Source organism: Entelurus aequoreus, linkage group LG03, assembly GCF_033978785.1.
Source record: "Entelurus aequoreus isolate RoL-2023_Sb linkage group LG03, RoL_Eaeq_v1.1, whole genome shotgun sequence".
NCBI classification, from domain to species: Eukaryota; Metazoa; Chordata; class Actinopteri; order Syngnathiformes; family Syngnathidae; genus Entelurus; species Entelurus aequoreus.
In genome coordinates, this window is record NC_084733.1 from 33273314 (window position 1) to 33286090 (window position 12777).

The 12777-nt window shown below is 39.0% G+C and overlaps 1 protein-coding gene across 1 annotated transcript; it reads left to right on the forward strand.

Moving 5' to 3' along the window:
* Positions 1-7949: 7949 nt before the first annotated feature.
* nfkbiab (nuclear factor of kappa light polypeptide gene enhancer in B-cells inhibitor, alpha b) lies at positions 7950-11052 on the forward strand. The gene is made up of 6 exons (XM_062041679.1): positions 7950-8328; positions 9576-9681; positions 9774-9984; positions 10138-10226; positions 10305-10574; positions 10667-11052. The coding sequence occupies exons 1-6, from the start codon at positions 8075-8077 to the stop codon at positions 10700-10702; spliced, it is 966 nt and encodes a 321-aa protein (XP_061897663.1). The 5' UTR covers positions 7950-8074; the 3' UTR covers positions 10703-11052.
* The last annotated feature ends 1725 nt before the right edge of the window (positions 11053-12777 follow it).

Below are 12777 nucleotides of genomic sequence, written 5' to 3' on the forward strand. Positions count from 1 at the left end.
CTCCCATTGAAAATGTGTGGCGCATTATGAAGCCTAAAATACCACAATGGAGACCCCGGACTGTTGAAAAACTTAAGCTGTACATCAAGCAAGAATGGGAAAGAATTCCACCTGAAAGCTTAAAAAATGTGTCTCTTAAGTTCCCAAACGTTTACTGAGTGTTGTTAAAAGGAAAGACCATGTAACAGTGGTGAACATGCCCTTTCCCAACTACTTTGGCACGTGTTGCAGCCATGAAATTCTAAGTTTATTATTTGCAAAAAAAAAATAACGTTTATGAGTTTGAACATCAAATATCTTGTCTTTGTAGTGCATTCAATTGAATATGGGTTGAAAAGGATTTGAAAATCATTGTATTCCGTTTATATTTACATCTAACACAATTTCCCAACTCATGGAAACGGGGTTTGTACAATATAAAGTAGTACCTCAATTTATGAGCTTAACTGGTTCTGTGATGGAGCTCTTAACTCAAACACTTGTCTCTCAAATCATTGCCTACCATTGAAATTAAGTGAAATCAATTCAATTGGTGCTTCCCCCCCCAAAAAAAAATATTTTGACATGTTACATGCCATTAAGACAAGAAAATGGTATACAAACAACACAATAGAAGGTAGTACAAACAACTACAGTAGTTTTATGAAGCTATGTAATATAGCATATACTTTAGAGAGTGGACTTGTACAGTATCTCCTTCCAGCTGCTTCTCTACCAAACACACCAACAGCTTTTTTTCATATTTTCATGGATAAATGTCCAGCGTTTAGAAAATAGTTTAACAGTATTGGCTGGCGTTGCTAATTCTGCTTCAGTATGCTGCAGACTAGCAGGGATATGTTTGATGAATTGTTTCGCCAAGTTTGCTACACGCTCTGTCTTGTTTTTAATTATTTCCTTTTTTAAATCAATCACTATCCTCTTCTTCTCAGCGTTGTCCTTCACACTGACTTTCTTCCTTCCCACGGTTATAAAAACAAAGTTAAATCAATCGCTAGCTATAACCTACTGCTTGCGACTAAGACCTGTTGTTTTGGGTATTTCTTGCGGGGTTCACTAAAGGCTGGGATGATTGTAACTTGAATTTTTGCTTGCAACTTCAATCGGGTGTATTAGGGTATGTCATTTCCTACAATGTACCTACAACCTTAAAGGTAGCAGGCTTCCATCAAAAACTTAATGGGTCTTCAGTGTGCGTCTCATCAATTCTCAGCTATAAAATTCATGTTATTCTTGTCACAGATTAATATCTCACCTCCTTTCTCGAAAAAAGAAAAGAAGAACAAACCAACTAAATGTTGCCTGCTGTGTTCATTTCAGTCCAACTCAACCATAACAATCAAATGGTCATCTGTCTCCATCTAGTGGATTCAACGGTTAGCTAGTTCTCTGGAAAAGTGAGTCACTGCTTTAAAAACAATACTGTTTCAGTACTAATGCGCCCCCTACTGTCCATCCATCCATTTACTACCGCTTATTCCCTCCGGGGTCGCGGGGGGCGCTGGAGCCTATCTCAGCTACAATCGGGCTGGTTATACAAAATAGTACTGAGTCATCTCAACTCTGGACCCCACTCCAAACTTAATCACAACAAATTTCAGTGTGTGTGTGTGTTCTTGTATTTCTACCCTTTTTGAGACATCAACAAGGAAAAGTACCTTCCATATGAGGACTGGTGAACAATTTAGGACCGAAATCATGGTCCCAATATGGAAAACCATTGCATCTAATAGAGAATGTCTCATTTGCACCCATAGTGATGAAATCTATCAAAATTAGGGTGGTCCCAAAAAAGAGGGATTTTTCAAATTGACTGTGTCCGTTTTAAAAGTGCTCCCCCTCTGGTCAACATATGAAATAACAAGTGTGTGTAAAAATGTGAACTGCTCCCCCTCTGGCCAACATATGTAATAACAAGTGTGTGTAAGAAATTGAAATGCGCCCCCTTTGGCCAAAATTAATTTCAAAAAAATAAAATACAAATGTATATAGAGACATAATGTAATAACTTGAAGTAAATGATGAAGATTAAAAACCAATTACAAACAAAAAATTAATTAAAAGCTTACCTTTTTTATATTTGCATAGTATGTATATATTATTAATGTAGTAAATACAAATCTTTATATATCTAGAAAGGGTGGTCCTAAAGAGGTAGGAATTTTTCAGAGGTCTCAAGAAGGTAACAAATACAATAATGTGTGTGTGTGTGTGTGTGTGTGTGTTTGTGTGTGTGTGTGTGTGTGTGTGTGTGTGTGTGTGTGTGTGTGTGTGTTAAAACAAAAATCCCATTGATTTATAGTTATAATCCCATTTGATAGTTGATATCAAAGGTGAAATTGCAAGATGATAACTAATCTAAGGTAATTGTGGTAGCTTGTGTTGAACAATCGATCAACAATCAGTTACAGTATGTGCCTAAAATCCTCCTAACAATCAATGTAAAGAAGTTAGTGTGATGCACAAAAAGCAGGAAGTCACCCAGGATGAAGCTCGGACTCTTTTTAAACACTTAAAGGCCTGATTTACTAAAGGTTTGAATGTACTAAAACACGTACAAACTTGATAGCACACGCAAAGTGGATTGTTAAGTGAGCAGAATAAGGCGTGCAATCCATTTTGCGTCTCTGTCTTTGTATGCAAAATACAGTATATGCTGTTCGTCTGAATGCCCTCAATATGGGAGAAGATGCAAATATAATTATTTAGCACACACAATGTGATTTATCAACACTTATCACCGTTTTGCGAGCAGTATTTAGCGTTTTATCTAGCACGTCAGAAGAGCGTGCAAACTAACAGTTCCACACACAGCTGCAAGATCGTAGACAGACAGACAATGAGCAGAAGAGAATCCTCTGTCCTACGTGTGTCAACATTTTGTATGGTAAAAATAAAAAATATTACACATATCCTCATACAGAATTTTATAGCTGCTAGAGGACTTAAGGGGCTGATTAAAATTAAATTCAATTGATGCGTTTTGGTGTCCTTTGGTGTTTTTTATTGACGTTCGTTTTTCACAGAAAATATAAATGTAAAACATTTTTATATGGAAAAAAAAAACTTCTTGAAGTATGCATTTTTGTGTTTTGAGAGGAGTAATTGCAGCCTCCTACCCATGCACCTTCAGCGGTAAAAAAAAAAAAAGTGGTGTCAATGCTGCACAACTGCTTCTAAAATGCCCATAAAAAGTGGTAAACGTCTCCTGCATGTTTGAAAATGGCAAAACACCACAGGTAGGAAGGAGCATGATAACATAAATGTGCAGTAAATAAGACTGTCTGCCGTGGTGACGCCCCGTATAGTACATGCAAAATCCAGGCAGTCTGCAACACTTTTCAATTGCACATGGGGTGTTAATAGATCACATGTAACCTGCCCACTAATAGTCTACGCTATTTTATAGATTGCACACGCTGATTACCGCATGGTATCTGGATCTTAGTAAATCAGGCCCTAAATGTGATTATTATTACTTATTGTGCTCTTTGAATCCCTTACATGTACAGTATTATATAACTGTATGCCTTTCATCGTTTATTCATTATGAGTCAGCCAATAGTGCGTTAAAGGATTCCCACCAATCCTTAAACTGTACAGTAGTTTTTATTGTTTTGTCATCATTTAATGATTATATCTGTATGTCATGTTCAAACCCCGTTTCCATATGAGTTGGGAAATTGTGTTAGATGTAAATATAAACGGAATACAATGATTTGCAAATCCTTTTCAACCCATATTCAATTGAATGCACTACAAAGACAAGATATTTGATGTTCAAACTCATAAACTTAATTTTTTTTTTGCAAATAATTAACTTAGAATTTCATAGCTGCAACACATGCCAAAGTAGTTGGGAAAGGGCATGTTCACCACTGTGTTACATCACCTTTTCTTTTAACAACACTCAATAAACAATTGGGAACTGAGGAAACTAATTGTTGAATCTTTGAAAGTGGAAATCTTTCCCATTCTTGTTTTTTGTAGAGCTTCAGTCGTTCAACAGTCTGGGGTCTCCGCTGTTGTATTTTACGCTTCATAATGCGCCACACATTTTCGATGGGAGACAGGTCTGGACTGTAGGCGGGCCAGGAAAGTACCCGCACTCTTTTTTTATGAAGCCATGCTGTTGTAACACCTGCTGAATGTGGCTTGGCATTGTCTTGCTGAAATAAGCAGGGGCGTCCATGAAAAAGACGGCGCTTAGATGGCAGCATATGTTGTTCCAAAACCTGTATGTACCTTTCAGCATTAATGGTGCCTTCACAGATGTGTACGTTACCCATGCCTTGGGCACTAATGCACCCCCATACTATCACAGATGCTGGCTTTTGAACTTTGCGTCGATAACAGTCGGGATGGTTCGCTTCCCCTTTGGTCCGGATGACACGATGTCGAATATTTCCAAAAACAATTTGAAATGTGGACTCGTCAGACCACAGAACACTTTTCCACTTTGCATGAGTCCATCTTAGATGATCTCGGGCCCAGAGAAGCCGGCGGCGTTTCTGGATGTTGTTGATAAATGGCTTTTGCTTTGCATAGTAGAGCTTTAACTTGCACTTACAGATGTAGCGACAAACTGTATTTAGTGACAGTGGTTTTCTGAAGTGTTCCTGAGCCAATGTGGTGATATCCTTTAGAGATTGATGTCTGTTTTTGATACAGTGCCGTCTGAGGGATCGAAGGTCCCGGTCATTCAATGTTGGTTTCCGGCCATGCCGCTTACGTGGAGTGATTTCTCCAGATTCTCTGAACCTTTTGATGATGTTATGGACTGTAGATGTTGAAATCCCTAAATTTCTTGCAATTGCACTTTGACAAACATTGTTCTTAAACTGTTTGACTATTTGCTCACGCAGTTGTGGACAAAGTGGTGTACCTCACCCCATCCTTTCTTGGGAAAGACTGAGCATTTTTTGGGAAGCTGTTTTTATACCCAATCATGGCACCCACCTGTTCCCAATTAGCCTGCACACCTGTGGGATGTTCCAAATAAGTGTTTGATGAGCATTCCTCAACTTTATCAGTATTTATTGCCACCTTTCCCAACTTCTTTGTCACGTGTTGCTGGCATCAAATTCTAAAGTTAATGATTATTTGCAACAAAAAAAAGTTTATCAGTTTGAACATCAAATATGTTGTCTTTGTAGCATATTCAACTGATTATGGGTTTGCAAATCATTGTATTCCGTTTATATTTACATCTAACACAATTTCCCAACTCATATGGAAACGGGGTTTGTACAAGGCCCAATACAGTAGCACAGTAGGCCTAGGTATTCATTAAAAACAAGGCGGAGGTTTTATTTAACAAGTATGTTTAATATGTTTGGGTCATTTGAACAGTAACACTGTTTGAATATTTAATTAACTGATTATTTGGCACGTACCACAGTTTGAGCACCACTGCATTAACAGCTTTGTGCAACTGCTAGAAACAAAAATGTAAACAATTAACCTGGCAACCGAGTAATTCATTCAGAGGACAAAAAACAAGATGATAATCTCAATCATCACATTACAAAAAAGACAAAACTATTTGCTAATTCAGTGCTTTATTTCGAACACGCATAACAGGTTCAAATACATTACGTTTACAGTCACATGTGCAGTTTAGCATATACTTTATTAGTAGTTAAAGAAAAAGGATACAAATGTGAATGGTTATATAGTGTGCAGATAGATTAGGTATGCAGTCAATAAAGGAGTCAAGTTGACAGAAACATAGTACAACATTTATGATGATAAAACCTGAATTAAATGATGTAGAGTGACTAGTAAGTACAGGAGTGAAATCAACAAACATTGTGTTAAATGCATAATATACAATAATTAATGACTTTTATATGAGACATATGCGTCTTCCATACCTTGTCAACAACCTCTTGTTAAACTACTGTTAAATGTCAACAACCATTGCTTTTGGAACTAAAGTCCAGTAATTGCCATGAAGACAGGAAGTATCTGAGGTTCAATATTTGCACTTTACTTAGTTTTCCCCAAGCTTTCCTGTTTGCAAACTCCCCAGCTGAGCATGACTCAGGTTACACGATGGAAATCCCTGAAAAGACATGTGACTTGAACAACCTTCGACCGGTATGCTGCCCTGTTTTGTTTTGTCATGATGACTGCGTTACAGTAACACCCATCAGTTTAAATAACATACAAGAGATATGGAATGTCTTCAGTATGAACACACACAGCTGTGTGCAAGTGTGTGTGTGACCATTCCTCAGTTGAACAGTCAAGCCTGCTGAGTGCATTCTTAACCCTGTACAGTCACCAAAGTTCAGAACACAGGTCGTCTTCCCCAGCAGTGGACATACATAAGACATGCTGCTATATTCTTTTAAAAATGTATCGTCAAATGCATTTATGTGAGTATTCCATTGTGCCAAAATGCAAAACAACTCATGCACATTTGCATGAGTTGACAGAAGTGCAGAGTGCTTTCAAGTCAAACTGGTCCCACTGACTGACTAGTAAACAATGCGAGCTGGAGCAAGTCTGGAATTCCCCCCCTCGCACAGAACAATTAGCTTTGTTTTAAAAAGGTACAGCTCACAAGTTGTGAAGTTCCAAAACTTTGTGAAGTAACTGGAGATATTACCATATGCAACCTGCAAGGGTCTGCATGAATGATCGAATTACGCTTAGTTGTGTAATTACTGTTTTTGCAGGGGTTTATTAGCATGTATGTTCTAAAAATGAACTAATAAACCGTTTTTAACAGATTTAAATGGTATATTTTTGTGTTCATGGTAATAAGATATACAAAATGTAGCATTTCAATTTGTGCATATTATTTCCAACACAGCTGCGTCAAAAGCAAAAAGGTAGGTCTGGGCAATATTGCAAATTTCGGTATCAATAGGATATCATGTGGCATGTTAACATGGCCGGTATCTAACATTTTAAAGATCATTAAACTATTTTGTGTATTCATCTTTAATTTGTTACTCGGGTTTATAATCATAATAAAACAGGACAAATACTTGAGGACAGTGATTTTCAAACTGTGGTACACGGCCTCCGTCTGGTAATACACCAAAAAAATCATTTGATTAAACTACAGTGTTTTATTTTCCTATATTCAAACACAATGTTACTGTTCAAACTGTGTGTAATGTTACAGTGGTCAAACATATTAAACCTACTTGTTAAATAAAACATCTGCCTTGTTTTTAATGAATACTTAGGCCTACAGTGCTACTGTGTTTTAATATTGGTCATTATGGTAGTACTTGGAGAGCCAAGTGTTTTCTGAGATTGTACTTGGTGAAAAAAGTGTGAGAACCACTGCTTTAGGCAAACACAAATATTTGTATCTACAAGCCAATTGGTGAAGAATGTGTAAATGATCTTTATTTATATAGCGCCTCACTATACCTGGAATGATACCCAAAGTGCTTTACATTATACATCACATTTACACACTGATGGCGGTGAGTTTGAGCAAAACAAAGTGCAAAAATAACAAACCCAAAGCCAAAATTGGTATTGTCTCTCGTGAATTTTTTTTGGGCCGTTTTGTCTTTAAAGTCCCTCCTGTGTCCAACATTTTGTAAACAAAGGAAAAAATGAAAATAAAAGGGAAGTACTAACTTAACAGTACTTCGCAATTTGATGTGTTGATTTCTTCAAGCATGTTTCTGTCCTTGAAGGCATTGTTGTTGTTAATCTTGTTTTCCTATTTTGCTCATCCCATATTTTTGTCAGAATAGTCTAGAAATGTGTCTGTCAACAAGCTGTGCCTGCACGTTGTTACAGCGTTTATGCATACATCAGTTTGTAAAAAGTTAAAATGCCAATGCAAATATGAATCGTGACTCAGTATCAAATGTGTTTTTTGTGTGCAGTGTATTCTGGTTCTCAATAGAAAACCCCCATTTAGATGCAGCAAATGTAAATGCGGCGTTATTTTAAGTGACAAGTCTGCTGGAAATCCCCCACCTAGTTCCTTTAGCTCCGCCCCCTCCAGCTAAACACAAGAGGGCATTAGCAGGCAGCCGCTGCACTACGACACGTAGAACCAAGCGCACCTTTTAGCCAACAACAAGGAGCAGCCATGGCCTTCCATAGGAACACTTTAATCAACCAAATGGATTACAACCGGGAGCCTAAAGAAGGGAAGCCGACTCACTCGACCGAAGAGCGGTTGGATAGCGGATTAGACTCCCTCAAAGAGGAGGAGTACCAGGCGGTTGCAGAAGAAATATGTCACCTAAAGCTGGAGTGTGAGCCATCGCGGCAGCAGCGAGCGGCCTGTGTATCAGCCGAGCTAGAAGAATGGAAGACACAAGTAACAGAAGACGGAGACACGTAAGTTGAAACATCCGACTTCTTTTTTGCTAGCTTAGTTCGGCTAGCGGGTACCGTCTACTTCCTGGGAGGTCATTTTATCGTCTTCGTGTTGGGAATAGCTTATAATACGACGCTGCTCAAACACCAAACTGAGAATGCATTTGTTTTTCGTTGACTTATCGACGCAGCTCCTCCTAAAACGGTGTAATATCACGTAAACAAAAGGCTATTATCAGCAGGAATCTACTATGGCCGCGGGCCAGAATGGGAAAGTCCCAGGCGCGCCGCCAAAGAGTCCCAAACGGTGCTCGCTCCCGTGAACGATGAGACATGTCGCAGAATTCCAAATGTGTGTTAATCACGTTAACTATTACTGGTTGCTTAAACACAACCATTAGCCGTTCAAATGACTGTTTCAGTATAGCATTTTCCCCTTTTTTGTTTTAGCAATTTTGAGATATACAATCGGTAGTGGACATTGAACGCCTCGCGCAGCATATTGACCAATCAGTAGCTCACTTTTAATCAGGGGGTCAACTGTAGGGGCGGGGTGATACTGCATATTGATACTGCTGATACCCATACTACGTACTAGAGCATTGAATTATTTTCGTATTTTAAGCAACTAACAGCAATTAATTAAAATTATCTGAACAATGTACAGTTAAATAATATATCTAGGGAAGTCAATATAACAATGGTATCAATTCTATCAATATATGGAGCAATCCGTCAACCACTTGTAAGTAGTTTGCTAATAAATTACTGCCTTTGTGGATATACAGTACTATATATTTTTTAAAACATTTACTAAGTAAATAGCTTAGCAACAGCATATTTTGAATGTCAACATACATAAGTATATATTTGTAAGGTAATCATGCCTTTTTAACAAATAACATGCTACCACTGTAGTTCTCTAATCCTATCCCCAAATGTTAGATAATGATTCATTTAACTACCTACTGTACTTGCACCACAGTCACACCTCTGTAATTCTTTTGAAAACACTTCAAAAGCATGTTTTCATTGACTGTGCTGCACCTCTTACATTGATTTTTTTTTTATGAAGGGCGTGGCATCCACAGCTTAATTGAGGGCAAAATTTCTTCCTTCTTGGGTCAAGTGCAAAAGTGTAAAAAAAAGGTCATAATTGGTTTGTTGAGGCATGGAACTTTGGATTGGTGGCATTTGCATTCATTGGATAAAGACAGTATTTTGGGTGCATATTGCTGTGTATCAATCGGCTTCTCTTCTCTCTCTAGGCTTCTCCACTTGGCGATTATCCACGAGGCAAAGGACTACATCCGAACGATGATTGACATTTTCAAGAACTCAGACTTCCTCAATGTCCAAAATGACCAGCGACAGGTACTTTTTTTGTGCGTCTTCATGTAGATTTCCTGCTTTCATGTTTTGTTCCAGCCTTACCCATCTTTTTCTCTCTGCATCCCCCACCCCAGACTCCTCTGCATTTAGCGGTGATAACCAACCAGCCAGACACGTGTCGGCGTCTCCTGGCGGACGGCTGTGACCCCACGCTGACGGACGACAGTGGTGACATGCCCATTCATATCGCCTGTCGCCATGGCAACCTGCCATGCTTCAGTGTCATCACGCAGTTCTGTCGCCCGGAACATTTACTCACAATGATGGCGGCCTGCAACTACCAAGGTAAGGCTGGTATGGTAGTGTGCTAGGAATTAGGGATGGGACCACATTTCCTCTATTGAAGAATGCCTGTTTCGATCTCATAATGCTTCCCATTGAAGTACTTTTTAATCTGTCTTCTCAGACGTTCATCTTCTCCTTCTATGTCTTGAACAGGTCAGAACTGCCTCCACTTGGCCTCAGTTCACAGTTTCCTGTCACTAGTAGAGAATCTTGTGGATTTAGGAGCTGATATCAATTCAAAGGTACACAACAGATCCACGTTATGTGCTTCTTCATCTGACTACTTGTGTGTAAACGTGTATTCTCTCCATGTCCTGTAGGAGCAGCGCAATGGACGCAGTGCGTTGCACCTGGCCGTTGACCAGCAGAACCTGTCGTTGGTCCGACTGTTGCTGAAAAAAGGAGCAGACCCCAATCTCTTGACATCCGGTGGCCACACCCCATTCCACCTCACCTATGGGCGTGATAATGAAGACATCAAACGCGAGCTGCTTATGTTGACCCATCCTGACCTGAGGGAGCTGCCTGACAGCGAATCGGAGGATGAGGAGGAGGAGGAAGAAGAGGAGGATAGAAAGTCGGATGAAGAGGTGCTTGTTAGAAAAATACCACCGTACATAAAAACAGAAAAAATATCAGCGCATTAAACATTTATTTGTTCTGTGTGTGTGTGTGTGTGTAGGTTGGTTACGACGACTACCAGTGGAACGGTCATTAAAGTCCCAGAAGCAGGAGACCCTGAGAAAGAAGGTGCAGGACAAACGAAAACAGCTTAGTTTGTCTGAAGCTGTGAAGTCATAGAAAACGGAGCTGATCAGAGACTGGTGACCAAATCATGCAAGCGGCGCCGCAGGAGTGCACTGGAGTGTAGTAACATGTGTGGCTTGCTTTGGAAGACCGCCGCCATTCACAAACTATAAAGAAAAAAACAGCTCTCTTGTATGATATTGTAAATGCTGTGTATACAAAAATTTATTTTTTACGGAAGCTGTGAAAGTGTACAGTAGGACAGCTTGTAAATGTTGGACAGCAACACTCCCTTTTAAATTAAAACACTTGTATTTAACAAATGCCCTCATTTTGAGTCATTGTACATTGTAGGAGTAATGCATGTGTGTATGTTACAAGTATTGCATAAAACAAGCTGGGCGGGGACTAACTGGGAATGGGGAACTCATAGAGTAGATAAGCAGCTACGAGCAAATTTTGTGTGCAGAATGAGACCGTCAACCAGGAAGCTTTGTGCAGCTTTAAAGATGGCGACAGGAAATTCCCAGGAACAAGAACACTCAGCGGTTTGTCACATTCTGTCCTTTCATACATCAAAGAAGGGACTCTGCCTCACAGGATGTCTGTCAAGATAAGGGAGGGGAGTTTCAAGATGAGGCTTTTTAGCGATGTGGCAATTTGTGACTACAAAAATTCCAGGGAAAATGTAAAATGGCCTGCTGCCAGTTAATATCCAACCTGACAGTTGAGACACTTTTCTTTTTTCTTTTTTTTATCTTAAAATGTTTTAACCTGGGCAGAATGCCAATGAAAAGGAAATGCTAACAATCAAATTTGCTAATAGCATCTATTAAAGGCATAACAAGGATTAGGCAGATCTTTAATGATTTTGAAGTACAATGCTAACAATTCTAATGCTAGTACAGCGCAAGGTAACACTTAGTACAGAAAATACTAAGGCAGATCTCCAATCATGTTACATCATGATGCCATGTACATATAGGATGTTTACTCTAAATCCATCTTGTATGATAATATACTGCATCAAATGACAAATTCCATAATAGGTCAATTTTATTATTTAGTGCCAATAAACAAGTTATCTCAAGGCACTTTTCACACGATCAGGTCTAGAACTGTCTGAACCCCACATGAGGAGGCACTAAAAGACAGAGGCAAGGAAAAATTCCTTCTAGGGGAGAAACCAGTTTCAACGATAGGATGCATTGCAAAACAAACAGGCCAATAATATCTTAGGGTGCGTTCACACTCGTTAATCTGCTGCGTTTGCTCTGATGGTGCAGTTGGTTTGGTGTGAACACAATCTAAACAAGCGGACAGTCCGAGACCCACTTCAAACTTGTGTTGAAGTGCGGTTTATTTGAGTTCAAATATAAAACGCTACACAAACTGTAAAATCACAGCAGAAAGGAAAATATATTTGAAAATGTGTCATCTCTCTTTTTCCATATGTGGCAGAGGGAAATAGTGCGCTTTAAAAGCATATTCAAGTAGCTTTTGGTGACATTTGAGCTGATCAAAATAACCGACATACAGTCATCCCTCACCATATCGCGGCGACACCACATTACACATTTTTAAAAAAAAGCGTATTCCACAATTTTTTTGGTCCTGAATGAAGCATTTTCAAACATAAAAACAGTGAAATAAACTAAAACTATCATGACTACAATAGTATTGGCCAGTAGAGGAGCCCAAACCAATCATGGTCACTGATTGGCTCAGCCTCAGACAGAACTACCATAATAGATTAAAAGAGTGTAACCGTGACAAGAGGGTTTTCATGCTACAAAAAACTATTTAGAAGCTCATCAATAGGTGTTTTATGCCCTAAACTATTGACAGTGCTAAACGACAGACTACTATATTCAACCCAGCACAGAGCGTGTGGGTTTAAAATATTTAAATGTGGTCACAAAATAAATCACAAAAGATCAATCATATCTTTACAACATGCGTGTTATATAAAGTTAAAGTACCAATGATTGTCACACACACACTAGGTGTGGTGAAATTTGTCCTCTGCATTTGACCCATCCCCTT